This window comes from Aplosporella prunicola, assembly GCF_010093885.1.
Source record: "Aplosporella prunicola CBS 121167 unplaced genomic scaffold K452scaffold_13, whole genome shotgun sequence".
In the NCBI taxonomy this organism is placed as follows: domain Eukaryota; kingdom Fungi; phylum Ascomycota; class Dothideomycetes; order Botryosphaeriales; family Aplosporellaceae; genus Aplosporella; species Aplosporella prunicola.
This window is the reverse complement of record NW_022983541.1, coordinates 137,069-156,248: the sequence shown is the minus strand read 5'-3', so window position 1 is coordinate 156,248 and position 19,180 is coordinate 137,069. Positions and strand designations below refer to the sequence as shown.

The 19,180-nt window shown below is 48.1% G+C and overlaps 6 protein-coding genes and 1 non-coding gene across 7 annotated transcripts; 3 read left to right on the top strand and 4 right to left on the bottom strand.

Moving 5' to 3' along the window:
• Positions 1-1,500: 1,500 nt before the first annotated feature.
• On the top strand, positions 1,501-2,330 carry K452DRAFT_318581 (uncharacterized protein; the record flags this gene model as incomplete). Its single annotated transcript, XM_033544170.1, has 2 exons — positions 1,501-1,771; positions 1,834-2,330. 2 exons carry the CDS (start codon positions 1,501-1,503, stop codon positions 2,328-2,330), a joined length of 768 nt encoding a protein of 255 aa, XP_033397305.1.
• A 522-nt stretch (positions 2,331-2,852) lies between these two features.
• On the bottom strand, positions 2,853-4,243 carry K452DRAFT_308686 (uncharacterized protein; the record flags this gene model as incomplete). Its single annotated transcript, XM_033543182.1, has 2 exons — positions 2,853-3,472; positions 3,499-4,243. 2 exons carry the CDS (start codon positions 4,241-4,243, stop codon positions 2,853-2,855), a joined length of 1,365 nt encoding a protein of 454 aa, XP_033397304.1.
• A 2,989-nt stretch (positions 4,244-7,232) lies between these two features.
• On the top strand, positions 7,233-7,814 carry K452DRAFT_30654 (uncharacterized protein). Its single transcript, XM_033542989.1, has one exon. It carries the CDS (start codon positions 7,389-7,391, stop codon positions 7,695-7,697), a length of 309 nt encoding a protein of 102 aa, XP_033397303.1. The 5' UTR covers positions 7,233-7,388; the 3' UTR covers positions 7,698-7,814.
• K452DRAFT_t89 lies at positions 7,438-7,526 on the top strand. Its single transcript has one exon. It is a non-coding gene; the product is annotated as a tRNA-Tyr (tRNA).
• An 803-nt stretch (positions 7,815-8,617) lies between the features above and the next one.
• On the bottom strand, positions 8,618-10,016 carry K452DRAFT_287546 (uncharacterized protein). Its single transcript, XM_033540498.1, has 3 exons — positions 9,541-10,016; positions 9,233-9,485; positions 8,618-9,173 (listed from the first exon to the last, which is right to left on the bottom strand). Exons 1-3 carry the CDS (start codon positions 9,656-9,658, stop codon positions 9,083-9,085), a joined length of 462 nt encoding a protein of 153 aa, XP_033397302.1. The 5' UTR covers positions 9,659-10,016; the 3' UTR covers positions 8,618-9,082.
• A 1,803-nt stretch (positions 10,017-11,819) lies between these two features.
• On the bottom strand, positions 11,820-13,896 carry K452DRAFT_318578 (uncharacterized protein). Its single transcript, XM_033544169.1, has 8 exons — positions 13,680-13,896; positions 13,538-13,615; positions 13,296-13,473; positions 13,193-13,242; positions 12,955-13,136; positions 12,349-12,908; positions 11,963-12,301; positions 11,820-11,912 (listed from the first exon to the last, which is right to left on the bottom strand). The coding sequence occupies exons 3-8, from the start codon at positions 13,452-13,454 to the stop codon at positions 11,874-11,876; spliced, it is 1,329 nt and encodes a 442-aa protein (XP_033397301.1). The 5' UTR covers positions 13,455-13,473; positions 13,538-13,615; positions 13,680-13,896; the 3' UTR covers positions 11,820-11,873.
• A 1,936-nt stretch (positions 13,897-15,832) lies between these two features.
• Positions 15,833-16,102, bottom strand: K452DRAFT_228332 (uncharacterized protein; the record flags this gene model as incomplete). The annotated part of the gene is made up of 1 exon (XM_033536956.1): positions 15,833-16,102. One exon carries the CDS (start codon positions 16,100-16,102, stop codon positions 15,833-15,835), a length of 270 nt encoding a protein of 89 aa, XP_033397300.1.
• Positions 16,103-19,180: the final 3,078 nt, after the last annotated feature.

Below are 19,180 nucleotides of genomic sequence, written 5' to 3'. Positions count from 1 at the left end.
TGTGGCGTCAAGCATGTTATTACATCTCCTGCTCCAGTAAACATGTACTGACGAACACCACTGATTTGACGATGCGTATGCACGCGAAGTTGAATGTCGGCATGATAATAATAAAAAGGCAGCTGCAAAAAACCTCAAGTATACAGAAGCAACCTGCCTCCGGGCCTGAACGCAACAACACCAAGGTACAAGCTGAAGTACACACTGAAGCACACTGTCTTCATCCTCAACCGGAATTCTCCGAGCAAACGGCCATGACGCCGCAAGGCCTCAGCTTCTCCATCACGAATCCGTGCGTCGGGTACTTGGTATAGGCAAAGCAACACCTCATCCTCCCAACTGAACCAACCATATGTCACTCACGTCGCTCTCTAGACCGTCTTCGGGCAGAACAAGATCTACAGCGGGCCCCAAGCCACTATGTTCGCGCTTGTTGCAGCGCAGTTCGTCATCACAGCCGGTTTGAGCGAGCTGGGTTCAGCCTTTTTGGTACATCTAAAAAACGAAATGTCGACGCGGATGCCGTGTTAACTAATGGTACCATGGCCAGCCGAGTGGAGGTCAGTACCATTTCTGCTATATCATGAGCCTAGCTAAAAGGAAGCGCTTCGCTGGCTACAAGTGGATGGATGTCAGTTCTGGCTTGGTGGATCACTGTGGCTGCAGTCACGCTCACCGGGCTTATTGCATTCTTGTTCCCGGGCTTTGCAGGGTTGCAGTGGCAGACGTGCTTGATTTACCTCGGGTTAGTGCTTGCTACGGGTATGTCGATTGGGCATAAGTGGATGGAGCGACGGAACTGCTTGGGTCCTTGCTGTTACCAGCTCGATGTATGCTTTTGCTGCAAGCGATGGCGGTGCGTACTGCTCTCGCCGTTTAGGTTGTTGCGTGCTTACTGGCTGTTAGCAATGTATATCAGCGAAGAGATCGCTTATCCAGAACGTCGTGTCCCTCACTCAGGTCATGGCTATGAAATTAGCTATTGGCCTCGTCACTTCACTGCCGGCAACCGTTGTTTTAACACTATAGAGCATCTCCAGCTCTCTCTCCAGGTGTCCTTTTGATATTGGAGGTTGACTCGCACTTGGCAGCGTGCACGGCCACCGAATCGGGGAGCAATACCGAGCTGGCCACACCCTGCAAGCTTCTCCACCTACCACTACAGGCAAAATCTCCCCACGGCGATCTAAAAAAAAGTAACCCGCTTGGGGGCCAAAATCATGCAGGTGAGAAATACGGAGTACACGGCTGTCAAAAACCGTTTCCCGGACGGAGCCGGCGGGCCCCTCGATGTTACTCCTTTGTCTCTTAGATAGTAACCCAATTGCATTCTTCGTGCTCCTCCTCGGCTACTCCGACCTTTCGACCACCTCCGCCGCCCTGGCCGCAAATTCCAACTCGCTTGACGCTCGCTAAAGCTCGCTCGCTGCCCTTAGACGCGCCGCTAATACACCCATCCTCTATAGTTGCGAAGCTTAGCTCGCACTTCGATCTTCCCCAATGCGCTCTTCGCAACTTCTTAGCCTAGCCCTGCTGTGGGCATCCGCGCTTGGGGCCAAGTGCTACTGGCCCGACGGGTCGCAAGCCATTAACAGCTACATTTGCAACACCACCGCAGTCGACAATGGCGGCTACAGCGGGTGTTGCTTGAAGAACGATATCTGCTACTCCGATGGGTCGTGTGCACAGGCTATGACGAATATACCGTATCGCTTGACCTGCACTGACAAGGACTGGCAGGATGATGCTTGTCCGAAAATGTGTCTGTCTGGTAAGACAACACGGCACTGATCGTTTAGTACCAAGTCAAGTCGCTAATCACTAAAAAAACAGCCGGCTCCAAAAACAACTCTGTACTTTGGATACAGCGCTGTTTTCCCCGATCTCGCAAATCTTGCTGCCTTACCGATTCCCCTTCCTGCTGCAACGAAGACCCACCCGCGGGCGACTTCTTCAAGTACGAACCCGGCCTCGTCACCGCCTTTCTGGACGACGACGGCAACGACCGCCTTTCTGCTTCGCAGTCTGCTGCAGCTACGGCCTCTTCGTCGTTAAATGCTGCGGCAAAATCCTCTGCAAGCAGTGATAATACGGGGAAAAATGCAGCGATTGCCCTGGGTGTTGTGTTGGGTGTGATATTGATTGCTTCGGCTGCCAGTACTGCTTTTCTGTGGAAGAAGTATAAGGCTGAGAGCCATTTGAGGTCGGTTGCAGAGAGTAAATTGCTCTTGCCGCATGAAAATCCTCGTGGTGGAGGTGGATCGGGGAAGCCATATATTGCGGCGGAATTGCCGAATGCGGACCGAGAGATTAGGGAAATGCCGAGTTAAGGTCGTTTCCAATTGGGTGCCAAAGGCGTGCTCGTTCGGCCACTGTCCACCCAAACCACACGACTGCCACGGCGGAGACATCCGCTCACGTCTGCCTCCCTGGTGTAATCGCACCGAAAACGGCCTGAAGGAATGGCCCCTGATGCCCGATGGAAGCCTCTGGGATCCTAGGTAATGAAGATCTTGATGTTCCAGATGACCGCATCGTAATGTGGGTGACCCTTGCAGTGCCGTACAGCTATTCACATACCGCACAATTCTGTGGAGTTGCGACCAGGCGCGGCATGTATGGCTCTGGATTCAAATGGTGCTCTGTTGATCCTGCTGATGCGCCTGTGCCGGAGACTTCACCTTCTCCGGGCCATACTCCTATAGCTACGTAAATCGCCAGGATGGGAAATAGATGGACATAGCAACAACGCTAGCTCCACTTAGTACCTTAAAGGAAAGTTGTGTTCCAACTATTCATGTTTATTTCTCTTTCCCATTGTTCGTCTACATCTTTACCTAGAACGCAGCCCCCTAATGTCCCATATAATAATCGCGTAGCAAATGAAAGGAGTATTCCCAAGGTCCTAACAACGTTCCGTAAGACTCGTTTGGAACATTTTTCAATGCCGGACCTTTATTTGTGAGCTCTGTAGACTCAGTCCCTGTTGGAAGACAAGTTGACGTGGGAACCTTGTCCGTGGGCTTTGCAGGCTCGGCCAATGTAGGAAGAGCCTTCGGAAAAGAAACCTTCTCTCCAGACTCTATGGACCTAGTCCTTGTTGGAAGACAGATTGACATGGAAGTCTTCTCCGTGACGGTTTCGGGCTCGGCAGAGGCCTTTTCGTCAAGTGGTATTCCAATTCTTGCGATAACTGACTTGACCACAGCTTTAGCTGTTTCCAAGTCGCATTGGAACCATTCGTGGTGATATTCTGGATCGTCTTTCCCGTGCCAACAAGGTATTTTCTCGTGAGAGAGTTCCACATTCTTAAGCTCTTGTTGTGCCTCACGTTCGATGTTCGTAGGGTTCTTAAAGCACTGGTCAGATTTCCAATCTACCCGTATGTCTTTTAAACGGCAATCAGACTTGACATTGTATGCCCTTTGCGTCACGTTCTTCGAAATCCCCAACTTAACAAAGTCGGATAAGTCTGTCGATGACATAAGGTATATAAACCTTGGTGAGATTCCTTTTGCGAAGAAGGCCTACGTGAAGGTCGTGACTTTCGCGATTTTGTAGGTCCTTTGGTTGGTTTTTGGTCTGGAGATATATTGTCTGAAATGGTTGGTTTTGGATGTGATGGTTCATGATCCAAGAGTTCCGGTTCTCCAGTAGACGTTCTATTAGCCTTGAGATTAGAGTCCTCGGCGGGGTCCAAATCTTCGTCGTCGCTCTCGCTAGCTTCTTCCATGTCATCAAGTCTTTCCTCATTAAATTGTGACTTTAGCCTGGATGCGATCTTGTATGATGAAGGCATTGGAGGATAATGTGTCGTCAGACTTGTTTTGCATGGTGTTGGTGGAGGAAGAATCAGCCCGGGTCGTGCAGGTGGATCATCATGAATAGAGGCATCATCCCCTGGTGAAGACGAGAGTAAGTGCTGGACAGCCTCGCAGTACTTAGACATCCTGATATGGGTCCGCGAGCATAGGAAGATTTTGAGAAGCTTTTTCGATTGTTCGGTGGTATAAGAGCCGGAGGTTTGCGAGTTGATTATATTGTAAGCGGCATCAACAACCTCCTGGGAAGAGGAAGGCCGATTCTTGCACGGACGACTGCCGCTTTTGTCTTTGATTATGACAAGGCATGCAAAGTCCGACATCCGTGGCTCACGGCGGAGTTTGTCGATTGTAGATTTAGGGGACTCCACAAAATGTGTCGTAGACGATGCGATGTTGTAAGGCGAGCAAGGCGCAGCCATCTGAGAGAATGCAGAAGTTGTCCTCGGAATTGGTACAAAAGATATCTATGAGAAATATGAATGGAAGCAAAGAGCTTTCTCCCATAGTTTATAACTTTAAACTACAAAGCGGTGAGGTTCACCACCGACGAGGCTGCTTCGAAGCAAAGACCGAAAAAGCACAGCCTCGTGGAAGCCTGGTTTACGCCTCACATTCCTGCGGGGCTGACTTTGCCAGCAAAGGGTCCACTTTGCTACGCCGCACACCTGGCCTCATCTTTTGCCAGCGAACACTACCACTAACGACAAGTCGCCGATCAAAGCTGCATATAGGAAGTACAGGGTGTAGGCGCATCGGATTGGAATTCGGTGTCTGTGCCTGGGCTTCTGAGTCGTAATTCGTTGCCTCTACATGTATGAAAACCTTTGCTGTTTGCGGCATCGACATTTCTTGCTCCACAACGGCCCCGTTCCACTCCGATGCGCCTACACCCTGTAAGCTGCATATTGAATTCATAGTAGTGTTTTTTTTTAGCGCAGTAAACGCGTCTGGCGCTGCTCTATACGTCACTAAGCGGACGTTGCTTTACCTCGCACCCCTGTTCATGGCATGTATTTCCCTACAAAGCCACTGGAGATGCAGCATCCCCGCACCACACCTTGATCTAGCCGTTCCAGAGACCGAGGTGGATTCGAGCGACATCCGCTTTACGGCTTGTGTCTTACCCAAGTATCCGCGACGCCGACGCCGTCGAGAAATAAGGGCTGGAGAGAAGTATGACGCTGCGAATACTATAACGTTCTCGGAAAATTTAGTTTTGATTTATCCGAAAGAAACACTTATCTCTATCTTTTCTTACGGCACAGTATGGCATGGCAGTAGTAGGGGTTGGCAAGCTTGGGTTGTGGTGTCCCGACAAACGGCTCTTTATCGGTCACACGTCGTGTCGTGCGGCGCAGGAGTGGCACCCTACATGGGAGCAAAGCCACATGGACAACGTCTATATCGCTTGTCGTCTCTTAGGGTCGAAGAATGTAACCTCGTTGTACAGTGAATCCGCTTGAAGTCGAACTTCGATGTTTGCTTCTTAAGCTCAAATCTACTTCACGTTATAAATATCCTACATAGAACATCTAATCCAATGATGTTTCAAGTTTCAAATCCATAGGGATAAAGAAAGCCCACTTCAGGCATTCCACTTAGAATAAAGTTAGATATCTAAAGCGAATTGTACATTACCGGTTATCATGTACGGGCAGATTTGCAATTTCTTATAGAGCAAAGTAAATAGTTAATATAGAAGCTTATATCGATGCTATATGTCAAGCAGCTATTCATTAAATACACTAATGTTTCCGATGATAGTAACACTATAAGCATTGCATAATAAGATCTCTGTTCCAGTTTCTTAGTTCTAATTAGTTATATCAGACGTGCTCTTATCTCTTAAAAAGCTAAATAGGAGTAGATATAAGTACTTAAGGTTTGTTCTTCACAATTTACTGTATGATACTGCTTTCCAGTCATTTCTACACGTGCGTTGCTAATAGACCAGCGCTTTAAAAGAAGATGTAATAGTAGAATATTAGTCATAATTCTGTTACTAAAAGGTATACGGTTACCTCTTTAGAAATACTCCATTTTATAACGGTTGTATGTATTTAGTAGAGAGAGTTGCTTTGATTCTTTATTTTCTAAACCCTTTCAGAAGGTTTATTATTGTTTAGATTTTCTATTAACTTCCTTGATTGCGTATTTTCATAGTCCGTCGCAGTGTCAATTTCATATGCAATAAAGCTTTTGTATGCTGCATAAGTCCGCTTAAGTGGTCAGGTCTACTACAAGATGTTAAACATCATAGGATTAGAAGGTATGTTGTTAAAATTATTAGTATTTCCTGAAGTGCACAGTTTTATCGTGTGCCAATAGATTCATTTGAACTCGTCTGCACTTTATGAGATGCCGAACAGATACAAAAACGTAGGTGCCTGATTAGAACCAGATAGCCCGCCCTATCGTAGAGTGGTCACGGCCTCGAATGAAAAGCTTTGTGTGACTAGCTGGATTACCGCAGTAAAAACTCCACAGTCGTCACAGGCAAAAGCCATCAATAGAAGCAGCATTCCGTCTAGACATTATGCCTACAGCGCATGCCAGCTTGATCACCTGTATCTGAGCGATTTCGGACGCTTTTTTGCATTAGCCACTTCATCTGCATATTTTGGTGATACAGCATATTCAACCAAGACGGATCAGTAACTTCGTGTGTCAAAACAGGACATCTAGACCAAAAAGACACTCCACTACATAGATCTCCATTGCGGGGTACGCAGTGAAGCCTGACTTTCCCCTCTGTGGTGGGCTTACTTGAAACATTAATAGCTACTATTAAGATCAGCCCGCCGTTCTGCATGACAGTATGTCGTACGCACTGCGCTAATGCATACATTGCAGACAATGCAAGGATCATTGGCAAACTTGCACGAGGACACCTGCTGCGATCTGACCTACTCCGTACTGTCTGCGAAGGCCGTTAAAAAGCATAATCGATCACTGCCTAGTAGTGAGGAGCGATACTGTATCGACAGACTTAAGCTCCGCTGTCTGCTGCACATGAGACAATCCGCTTCTAGACTTGGTTTTTCTCGCACGGACTTACCCGAACGGAGAAGGCTGGCCTGTGGCGTTTTGCTTAGCCCTGGGTTATCGTGGGACTCAAAACTTCGGCGTCGGCCTTTTAAAAGTGGGGGTAGTGCGCAGGCCTTCTTACACGCCATGCACTTTTGCCAACTGTATTACGATGGTTACATTCTTATGGCTAAAGTCTGTCTTATCATGTCGAGACCAGGGCTGATTGAATATTTGCACTACCAATTCTTAAAATGAGCAAAGAAAATGTCAGGTTGATCACGTTCAAGTCGCACTTCGCTAAAACACAGGGAAGAGCAAGAGCTTGCACCTGAACAAGAACAGTTCCCCTCGAGACTTTTAGTATGCTTGGTTCAAAGGGTCCTGAGGCGTACAGGAATCTAAAGCACGAAGATAACAATTTTTTACACGAGCTTTCAATGCGTGCTAACTGCACTGGTACTCAATCAAAAATAGCTGTCAAGCTGAAGTAATAGCTGTGGGCTCATTTACAGTTATTCACGGAATATAAATTCAATGGGCAAATCAAAATCTCAACCCAAGCGAGGAGTCCAGCTCCTCAACACTCCGCTTGGTGTAGTTGGTTTATCACGTTCGACTGTAATGGAATTCAATGCCATCGAAAGGTCCCTAGTTCGATTCTGGGAGCGGAGACATTCTTTTTGCCCGCTGGTGCTTAGTTCCGAGTGGGTGGCCTTTTTTTTTTTTTTTTTTGGCGCTAGACAAATGGATAAATGTATGGACTACGGAATGATCCGAACGCTCCTCATTTTCATTTCAAGCCTCCTAAATTCTTTAAAATTAACTGTCTTTTTGCCTCAATGAGACCTTACTGCGGTTCAGCATCTTTGTCGTGGCAAAATTTTTCCGAAAAAGTGTTCGGTGGTTCATCGGCTTTGTGCCGCCTCGTTCGGCCGTAATCAACAATCCTTAAGCTCTGTACGGTTGTCGGCAGTGGCATCCTCCGCTGAATGACCGAATTTAGCGTCTCGGAAGTGGGAAGAGATATCTTATATACAGAGCAATAGACTTAACTTTGCTACACTTTTTGAAGGGGAAATGGTTTTTCCCGATACTGTGCTAATCTATGGAAAAACAACTGTACACCTTTTGATTAACTTCCAGGATCACGAGATGCGCGTCTGCGGGTTATTATTCTATGGACATATGAAAGGGACATTTCTTTTTGTGATCACCGTACCGATCTTAATCCCATGACTATAGCATGCGGAAGCCTTTGCATGAATTCTTGATTTCAGTTCCGGCAAAATCATTGACGCTGCATGTTGGCATTGTTTGCTCATCGCAATCGGCACGTGCCACAGCATGTAAGTGACGCCGAATCACAGCATAGGCTCGTGAAACGCACGGACTGGAGCATGATTGTCTCCGTCGGAGACTTTCATGTGCGAAGTCGTTGATGAGCAGCAGCACAGAAAGAGTTGAATGTAATGATTACTTCAATGCTACACTTTGCCTGAAGCATTCGGTTGTTAAAACCGCCCACAGAAGAGCATGATGACGAGAGCAATAGATGTGACAAGAGTGGTGTACAACATGTCCTTGTCACATGCTCTTTCGCGTTGCCGATTGGGTTGGCTAAAGTCATACCATGAGGAAAGTATATTCCTAAAGGGAGGAATGAGAGAAAAATAAAACCAATCGGAGCTCGTTTGAAGCTGGAACAGACGTTGGCTGTCGAGAACGAAAACGCACAGAAGTCCGTTGGCAAACTCTCAACAAAGCGGAGGTTTTGTTTGCACTAAATATCTTAGAAACCAACACTAGCATCCGCAAGATACAAAACCCAGAGCTAAGCACTGGCCATTGAAACAATGATCCGCGTCCAGTGAACATGTCTCCATGCTGTGCTTGCATCCCGATTATCCGTCGCATAGCCATTTTTTTCTCTTCCGGTGGGCCGACCACTGCTACAGAGCTCTCAGAGGTTTTAGAAAGAGTCATGAAGGCAGAAGTGCATACATTCCATGTGTATGCAAGACGAGGCAGGAAGTGATAGGGTACAGGAAATCGCACTGCAGACCCATCTCCCAACTCACTGTCGCGGGAGAATCGCCTACCGCGGTGATAGGATGTTGCTTGCTTCAGGATAAGAAACAATTGCATGTGATAATGCGTTATCGGCGTGGTCTCATTCCGATGTCGTGTGGAACCGTGGGGTGGATTTAAGGAGTATGACCGCGATCAGCTTATGAAGATTGTTGCGCCGAGGAATCAGTGGATGAATTGATCTGTTCTTCGGAAGCGTTGCTTGAGCATGTGGACCACGAGCGAGAAGTACTGTTGTGATCAGCATATCGGAACCTGTGTGCATCCACGCTCGCAAGTGTTGAACTCACGACTTCTTGCCTGTATCCCTAGCTTCACCCTTGTCCTTGCTACAAGCTATACTGTCCCATTTTCCTGGCTCGGCTTGTTCAAATGTAATCTGGATGTCCGTCTTGACGGAGATGACTCTCTCGTAGTCGGCATCTCGGAGGTGGTATGGAAGATGCTGCAATACTGGCTGCCGCAGTTCGGCATTGACAGGTGAATTCGGTAGGACGCTCATGTTGCTGAGGTTTAGAAGTTGAATGTGAAGACGATGGCTGACTGTGAGGGCAGTGTGCCTGTCAGTATTTGTGGGGGAAAGCTTGGGGCGGGGCACTTGCAGCTGGGGTTTGCCTAGGCTGGATAGGGTTAGCGTGGATTGTGAGCAGACGTAAAGGCAATTGGCCTGGGGAAGATACAACGGCAGCGATGCCTTGAGCGAGTCCTTTTAACATGCCAAAGATTGAGGGGCTCAAAAGTTGGGGAGGAGCTGTTTGTCATCCAAGCTCCCCGCAGCTGCAGCGACTCCTTGTGACCATCATGGTTCGACCTGGGAACGCATTCAGCTTGCCGAGCGGTGTCCGGCCTGTGTCATCTCTTTGCCTCCTGCGCCTTGCCGGCTGCCAAGTGGTCACAACGCGGCTTGTGTCGTGACGCAGTACGTTTTCGGCGGGGGAGACAGTCGCCGCAAAAGCAAGTCTAGGAGAATAGAAAAAGGGTTGCGACAGCCAGAGAGACAAGAATTTGGGCCACAGTGATGCGAAATTAAAGCTGAATCGCATTTGCTGGGGAAGAAGGTTTCGCAGAAGGTTCTGATCGGATGCGCTCAGCCCCTGCAGCTCATTTGGCACCAAGGCCTAATCTATCTGCCGTTTTTGCTGCATACTGAAGAGCTTGGTTGGCTGCCTTGCATCGGGTCTGTCCATGTCGACGTGATCTTGACAATGCACAAGGGTTCCCTTACGTGGTGTTGCCGGGGAGGTCTGAGAGAGACCCGATAGGCTGAGCAGCGCGGCAGATTAACCGCTCGCCCTGTAACCCGATCCTGCTGGCCCTAATCTCACCGCAAACTTCTGTCGATCCCGTATCTGCACGGAACGAGCCGTAATGGCCACCCTGCCTTCTGGATCTTAATTTCCGCCCTGCAGTGACGACTTTATCCGCATTTTGCGTAATCATCGGCACCTCCCGTTTCCCTTGACGTGATGCACGCCGTTTCGCATGTAGACATTCGGTACCACATAGCCGTCCAGTGCGGTCGGAGAAATCAAATTGGGCTCGCTGCTTGTTGGTTGAAGTTAGATGCAAGTAGGCGGCGTAAGGTCCGGCCGCCACTCTGCGCAGAACGCAGTGTGACGGTCTTCCGTAGGCTCCTGACAATGATTGTCACTAACGTAGGCAACACCAGAGGGGTGGGTTCTGGGGTGGGATGCTGCGTGGGGTCAACAGACAATGCCACAGCCGTCCTTTGCGTCACATTTTACATTCCTCTGCTCCTTAACTCAGCTCCTTCAGGTAGCACAACCAGAATACGAGAAAATGGACAGCCCTGTCACTTGTAAGTCATTTTGATGCGCTGGTTGTACTCGGTAACTACAGCGTTGAGGCTCGTAGGGCTGAGATAAGCTTGTTCGGTGGGTCGCTTTTCCCTAACATGTGATAGTTGTCTCTCATGGCTTAGCAAATGTGCCCAACATTAGTTCTAGAAGTGATTAGTACAGCAAGATCCATTAATTTTCTTTGGTATTGGAGGTTATCATTCTGTAACAGTGCTGTTTTTTGCGAGCTGACGATGCAGATGATGTTTGTTCAAAAAATGGGAAGCTTGGCAGAAATTCCGCAAAGGGTTGGTTGTGTAGCAGCTCCATTGTCTGGGCGGGCGGCCGCCCCGTGGTGCTTCAAGGTACTAAGTGATTTGCTCATGATTGCGCACACTTCTGGAAACCATCTACACACGTTGGGGGTTTCAGTTTTTCGACTGGCCCGAATTTATTCTAGTACGAAAAAGGACCAGCTGATAGCGACACATAGTAAGATAGCATTTTCGACTAACTGTTTAAGGCATGTCTTACAGCAAATGAGGCAGGCTTTATCGTGTTGTGAGTAATTGCCGTCCGCCACGCATTATTCTTCTCACTGAAAGATGATGCAGTGACCCGAACAGTTCCAGCTACATTATTTCAAGAAAACGAAGAACAGCCGCGTCGTCATACCTAGCCGCAGTTCGGGCCGTAGGACAAGCACTCACTCGGTATTAGCACAACAAGGGATCTACAAAGATTTTCAATTGAATGAGTGCACCTTCCGACCGTAAGCAGCACAACCCCTGCACGAACTCATATAGTACAATGCAGCTCAATGGAACAAAAAACAAAACTTGGCATTGCAATGTTCAACGATCGGAACCAGTTTTTCAGCATCAGGTGGTCAAATATCCTCGCCTTCTGTGCCTATAACCTTCGGGTTCTGTTTAATTGTTGCCAGCTCTTAATAATGCTTAGGCGCGTTCATTCAAAAGCAAAAGTAAGTCTGCGATACAACGCTCACACTGCACCCATCAACAATAATACTTATCAGCGCCACGCTGAAAATTTTGTCTAACATGAGGAGCATGAGGAGGAAAACAATAATATAATACAAGTAGTAGTATCAACGTCGCCAAAAGAATAATCAAGCCCATAGCCTAAATGGACTGGAGCGGAGGCCAGTCTGCGGAACCAGTCAGCGGTTGAAAATGTAAGTAGGTTGTGCTTACTGACTGCCATGAGCAACCCAGGGAGGACCACGGTTGCAATGATCGCAGCTGTCTTCATGTAACAACTGTTTGTTAGCCCAGCGCTTTCAAGACGCTCTACAAGCCGCTCCATTTGCAGTCTGAACTTGTTCTCTGGCTCCATTTCTGCCTCGGTTTCTAATGGTGTTTCGGGTGCTGTTCCGGGTGCTGTTCCCGATGCAGTTCCGGGTGTTGTCTCGGGCGCTGTCTCGGGCGCTGTCTCGGGCGCTGTCTCCGGTACTGTGTCTTGTTTTGCTTCTGGCTCTGATTCTTTCGCTTCATATATTTTTGCTTTGCTGTCCCTTTGATCCATGATGGTGAAAAGCTATCGCAACGTAAGCTGGTGGATTTAGTTTTAATCAAATCACCTACAGTAGATACATATATCGGGAATTCAGCCGTCTTCAGCAACACCGCAGCCCTATTTGAAGTCTGAGCTCTGGATTGCAGTAAAACCTCCAAACGGTCTTCGAGGTCGATGGCGTGAGGTCTGATTTCGTTTTTGATTGCCAGCGCAACAACATGTTGTGAAGAGAATAAGCTATCCAGGTTTCGGATCGCATGCTGCAGAGGTTCCATAAAAGTGTCTTTCAGCCTTTCGCACCCCAAGATGATATCGAGCGCATCGTCCATGGCGTTTTTGGCTTCTTTGAACTCTTCCATTTGAGGTGTTTCGCTCTCAGCTGTCAGTTGTTTGAACCCCTGCATTCTTGCATCAACATCTGACACCCAAAGCTTGGTGGCTTTCATGTCGCTTTCCGCCATCAACATGGGTGCGAGCAGTGGATGTGTTATGTGTGATTGGGTTTTCTTCAACTCTTCGATCAATGACTCTGCCTCTTCATCCGCCATGAGTAATACTCCTAAAACCGTTCGGCTTGGGACGGAAAAAGATATAGCTCCGGCATGAAGCCATTGTCGCATCACCCATGCTTCCTCTAATTAGCAATATATCAGAGATTACTCGCAGTAACGTACAAATGGTTTTCTCTGACTCCCACTTGTCGCGAATTGTCCAAAAACCGACGTCATCGCTTACACAGGACCGTAGAAATGCGGAAGGAAGGCCAAACTCTTTGATTATACCGGAGAGCGCTGCGGAGCAGAATGGAAAAGGAAACATATCTCCAGAATCCTGATCGCCAACGGGGCTCCCGATACTATGTAAGACGTCAGTGATGATTCTCAGGATTGTTTAGAACGAAATGTCATCTACAGGAACCGTAGTTCAGAGACGGCAGCCTCTGGGCGCTCAAATTCCTCTAGCTATTTACAAATCAGCTTCCATAAATTAGTCCCGTTATTCTGCGCAGACTTACCTTCCATTCGGCCCACTTTTGTACCCGATTGGGTTCAAGCCGCCCATTCCGGAACTCGATTTGCTCGTCCTTCAGTTTCCAAACCTCGACGAAGCGACACTCCCGGGGCTCAAAGAATTTTGGTGACTGCAAAATGTCCTCGCACGAGTCGTAAAGCATTTTGGAAGCTGAATGATCACTGCGATGAATGTTTAGTGTCCGTCGCACGGTCCAAAAACTCTATACAAGCATGCACTTTATACCATTTCTTACGCGTGCCAGCTGTATTGCCAGCTGTAATGCCAGTTGCCACGTATGCAAGCCACGGTTACACAAAGTCACTTGGCAAGGATCAGTGCCTGTTTAAACCCTTTTCACGTCCAATTGACGACGCGAAACACTTACATGGGTATAGTACGAGCGTCAGTTGGCTTATAATGCCTTAGGCCGCTACATTCGTCGTTTGAAACACGCATTCGCTTAATTCTGGACGGTCGTGTCAGTGGAACAGATGTCGCCAGACGTGGCATGCCGCCACGTCACGGGACAGGAAGTTTCCTCAAGACTTTCCTCGCCGGAAAATTATGTATGACAATAAGCAAGCGAGTCCCCTCTCGCGAGGGTCAAATCCGTGGGTGATGTGGTCTTGTGAGAAAGAAGCAATCGGACCAATAAAAATTGCTAGCTCAAGAAAAGCAGATGTTTGTCGGAGATAACCCTCGGAGAAACTGCTCAATGCAAGCGTGCAGGCGTTCTTGAGAAAGCAATGTGGGCCTGTGTCTGAAACCAGTAGCGCAGTATGGTGGAGATGCTTCTGGAAAGCACCGAGTCAAACACCACTGAAATCGTCTCACTATTCGGTACTAGGAGCAGTGGCACTTGCACGCATCTAGGCTTGTGACCGAGTGACGGCGGCATGATTATTCAGAGCTGATTACTATCGAAGCTCGCAGTAGATCATGTTTCCAGAGGATCAGACTGCCATGCGTCTGGCGCGCCGTGGGGTTTGTCGCTAATTCCACCAGCGCGGCTCTGAGCAACACGATTCCTGTGTTCCCGTTTTCCGGACACTGGCACGACCTGGTAGTATTATCACCCGAGTCTGCTCGGACTTGTCGGCCCACAATTCGTGATAGTGGCGGGGCATGTAACATCGCGTCAATGCTTTGATTTCCAACCGAATGGTTGATTGGTAGGAATGCAGACGCCATGTGATCCCGTATCCTTTCCCTTCAACCGAGAGCTTGAGACAATCCTTCACACGGTAGCTTCCACGGACAAAATCTATCAATTTCTTTCTGCATAGCTACATGGTGTATGGGCGTGGTGCCCAGAAATGAACTCTGAAGCATTCGTGTCCCACTATCATTCTGTCGCTCGGGGCGCCTATCTCGCCTACCTTGACCCAAGCTGCGGAAATGGCACCGCTCCTTACCTATATGACGCACACCCCTTTCCCAATATAGCCGGGATAAGGCTAGGATGTGCAAAGATTGGCTAGGGCAGCGAGTGTCCTACGTCCGTAACTTTCTTTCCACCGGCACTCACCAATTCTACTTACTGCTTCAACATTAACGACCGAGATTTTTCGCCTTATAATGAGGATGAAGTGTTCTTTGTGGCTCGCTGTCTTCTGAAATAAGAACGTGGGGACCACTTACTAGCTTGTCGATCGATGCGTTGGCATAGGTATAAGATATCCGAGACCTAACAACTTCCTAAACAGTGCACGAACATGACACCCACAACACCGATCGTCACTTGTCGCTGCTTATTGATCCTACGATCTATTTCCTGGACGATACCCGAACACCGAAACTCCGTTATTCGTTGAAATTTGAGATAGGTTTGCCGAGAAAAGTTCACGAAACCACACAGCAAACGGAAGTCACCACCTTCAAAGGTGTCTAGCTTTCTCATGCACAAAATAAGCTAACGTCAGCGAAGTTGAAATTAAACGCCGAGCATGACAGTAGTCAATGAGATGTCTGTATGCCATCAAGCATTCCAAATGCTCGTGATTGTTGAAATTCTGTATGATTTCAAGCATCCAGCAAGTTACCATCTCAATGTTGTTCTATTTTCGAGTTGATTCCAACAAAATCGGTCATAACTCACATTGTCAAATCTTAGTCTTGAAGGCCGCAGTGAGAGATAACCCTTCTTGACGAAGAGGCTCGGTCTTAAATTTTCCGCATCACAATCGTCTATGATCACGCTTTGTACTTCCGGGATTGTAGCCCTGCTTTAATTAAGTGAGCGAGTTCTAATAAGCTGACTCTCAGCAGGTTTAGAAGCGTCGGCTATGGACAGGAAATATACTATGCATGCAGCGTATCCAAGCGCAGAGCGACGCACAATTCCAAAATAAGAATGTGTTTAACTTTTTTCCTTGCCAGCTAACAAGTAACCAGGAAACCAGATCCAATCAATCCACTCCCAACACAACACTCCCAACGCCATCTGCCACTCTTGTTCTGCAATCTGTGAGGGGCACAGCAACATCCATGGCTTTTCCCCTCAACGTCCTTCCAGACCGCCTCTTCCTGCGCCCTCTGTTAGGGACCCTTGACACCGTCGCCCCGGTATCGGTCCCAAAAACGTTGGATGGCCTTCGTCGCAACATCATCATTGGGATAATTATGGCGGTACAGGTTGAAGAGGCTGTACTCATCGCGAGTTAAGATGTAGGAATCGGGTTGGGCGCGCAACTTCTTCCATATGGATTGTAGCTCGCGATCCAGGACATCAGCGACGGCAGGGTCCACGTGTTCCGTTCCTTCTGATTCGCGCATAATGTTGAGTGCTTGTAGGAGGGTTGGTGCCATGATGATGACGTCGCGTAATGATGTCTCCAGGTGTGGCAGTTCTGTTGGAAGGTGGTGTCGATATTGAGGGCCGAGGCGGGATTTGGTGATGAGATGGTCTTGTTGTTAGAGAAGGGCTTGATGCCAAAAGCAATGTTGGAAGAAGTAGGAGAGGGAGTTGTTCGTTTTCATCAGAATGTTTCTTTGGCAGCGTCGGCCGCGTTGCTTGAAATACCCTCCACGAAGCCCACTCTCAAGCAGCTTTCCCTCATTCTGAAACTACCTTCCACAAGCCGACGAGCAGCTCCACTCGCTCAACCTACTGTGACAATCCTCGATATACTCCTGCCCACAAGATCCTCACTTCTCTGTTTTCAACAATTCTTCACGCTACCAATTTTAACTGCAGCGCTCCCGGTCCCTTGGAACGAGCCGCGATGGCCGCGCTGCATGTCACCAAAACCAAGGATTGCGAGAAGTCGTTAAGATGCAAGCTCCCGGTCAAGCTGCTGGGTTAGGGCGCGTCCGCGGTCAAAGAAAGGTCATGTAGTGGCTGGCACCGGTGATGACGATCGTCGGCACGCACGAGCCGACGGCGTGAAGAATACACAAATGCATGACTGTGCTGGTGCCGATGTGCTTCGGAAATAAGCGAATGAAAATGATATCCGATGTGGACACGAATAGGGTATCCAGTATCCTGCAGAATCGGGATTCCACTATGGAGAAGTGCGAAAACCAGTTTGAAGTGAACGGGAAATCGAATGTTCTAGCCAAGTATGTTAGTTTAGGCATCTCCAAGTCTTGTTCAGGAAGGAGAGCCATGGATAGGCTAGTCGGTGGGGCTTTACTGGCTAGCTCAATCATGATACTTTAGAGGATTTATGTCTCCAAACTCAAAAAATCCTGAGTTAATATATTGGCACTCACCGGTCAGTTCAATTCCCTTACCAAATGTATACTGTCTACGTATCTGGCCACTTGTGGCTAGTTTATATTGCGTTGTGATGATGCAGTGATTGAGAGTGACAGGGTGAGCAGGCGACCAGCTCACATCAAACTCTCTGCTCATGCAGCAGGATGCCCACTTTCGCTTGTTTGTCGATTGTGAGTGTAATACAGTAGCCCGAGTGATCCCCACACCCTGGTTGGCCGGCCCATCTACGGCAAAACAGTACTCTTACATACGACCCGCCCCCGGCAAGCCGAGTCGAAAGGACTCTAACTCTGTCGGGTCGGCGTGATGAAAATTGGGTGGGCCTGGCTTTCGGCATGCCCAAAAGTGGAGTTCTCGCTACACACCACGTGGAACAGCGGACAATGATTGATGTATCACGCCCGCAATCACGAATCCAAGTCAATACGAAAAGCTAGGCTCCGTAGGCTTGATAGGTATCGTGAGAAGGAAAAAAGTATAGCCAAAGCTGCATGCAACCTCACTGTCCTCGTCCAAGGAATTAGATTTCCGAGGTGACGAAATACAAGGAAGAGATGTAGAAATCGATGGACTTCCTGGGTCTTCCAAGACACAAACGTTTTATACATATTAGAAGCCGCTCCCGTTTTCCCAGTTTCAGCCGAGCCTTGATGTGAAGCAAATTGGCACATGCCCTCCCAAGGATCGAGTTTTTGCCACGACCCGCAAAGCAAAAAAAGATGCGACACACAGCCATCACCATCCCACTTACCGGTATGTGATTGGAAAGTGCCCTGTTTTGACTCAACAAGAGCCAAGGGGAGGGTTGAGGTGCGGGCAGGCGCGTTGCCAGGCGGCCGCGGTGGCTTAGTTGGCGATCGTACTCTTCGCACCGAAAGATCGGTCGATCGACCACCAAGAGCAGCTATCTAAGTGCAGGAAAAGATGAACATTGAAGAAGGCAATGGCGAAGATAGGATTGTCTTTTCCTAGTCGAGGCCCAGTTTTCTGTCTCCTCGTATTCGTTCAGGATCATTCACAAGGCAGTTACACATATACTCCACACAAAACTGGTGTTTAGCCGATGACAGCTTCATTGGCGGAGGACTGACCCCAAAGTGTGCTTTTGGTTGCAGATTGCCAGTTGGCGATGATACGGCAACGTATGCAGCGAATCAATTTGCACTCACTACGTTGTGGTTATGGGTCTTCGGGTATTACTACCTTTAACAGCGTAGTTCTCAAGGGGAAGGCACAGCGGCGCTTGGTTGCGTAAGAAAACAGTCTCACGGATTGACCAGCCACCCTGTTTAATGGATTCGGTTAATCCCCAAGTTCTAAGGCAAATCCCATCGTGCGAAAAACAAGGATGCATTGGACACTAGAGATTCGCTCTTCCAGTGCAGATTGCTGATTATTCGACATCACTCCTAGCTCCACTTCCTACCGCCATTAAGTTTAAGGACAAAATTGATGCGCCGTACTTGAAGAGGTTGCTTGAATGCCGCAAGATGAAAGTGAAGATTGCGCACGGCGGGTTCTACAAAAAAGGTCATAATCATCAAGACGGAGCAACAAAGTCGTACACGGACTGGAATGGGGCGGAAATGTCGTTCAAAAAGGTCTTCGGCGCCGATCAGAGAACATTTCGAGCCTGGAGGTCTACGTCCACGGCGCCTACAACGTCGTACGTCTGAGTCGAACTCTCTCTCACGACTCTGTCTCCTATCTCTCGCATCTGGCTAATATTGAGAAACGTGTAGCAAAACTAACATATCTTCGAAAAGAAGAGTAAGGCAAATCAAAAATACTTCCCTGCCAAATCAACAAAGTTGAAGGTCTTTCCTAACACCGTAGCATTTTAACTTGCGAAAAAGTGACTGAGCACAGTTACTTAGACAAACTGACCTTTCCGTCGTCTTTTAGTTGCTACGAAGATTACCAACTGTAAAGATTTTGAATTCTCTTGCGATCGATTCAGCCGGAGTCAGGCCTCCCAGTCGCCCGCCCGCCCGCCTAGTAGGAAGTTATCCGCCCGCCCGCCCGTTGCCTGCAGGCGGGCGGATAAAAGTGGTCTATGCGTATTTTTTTTTTTTTAGGTATTCTAAGATTTCTAAGATCCGAAGAGTCTAGGTTCAATTCCTAGTAAATATAAAAAGTATTGCACTTATTTGCGTTTTATT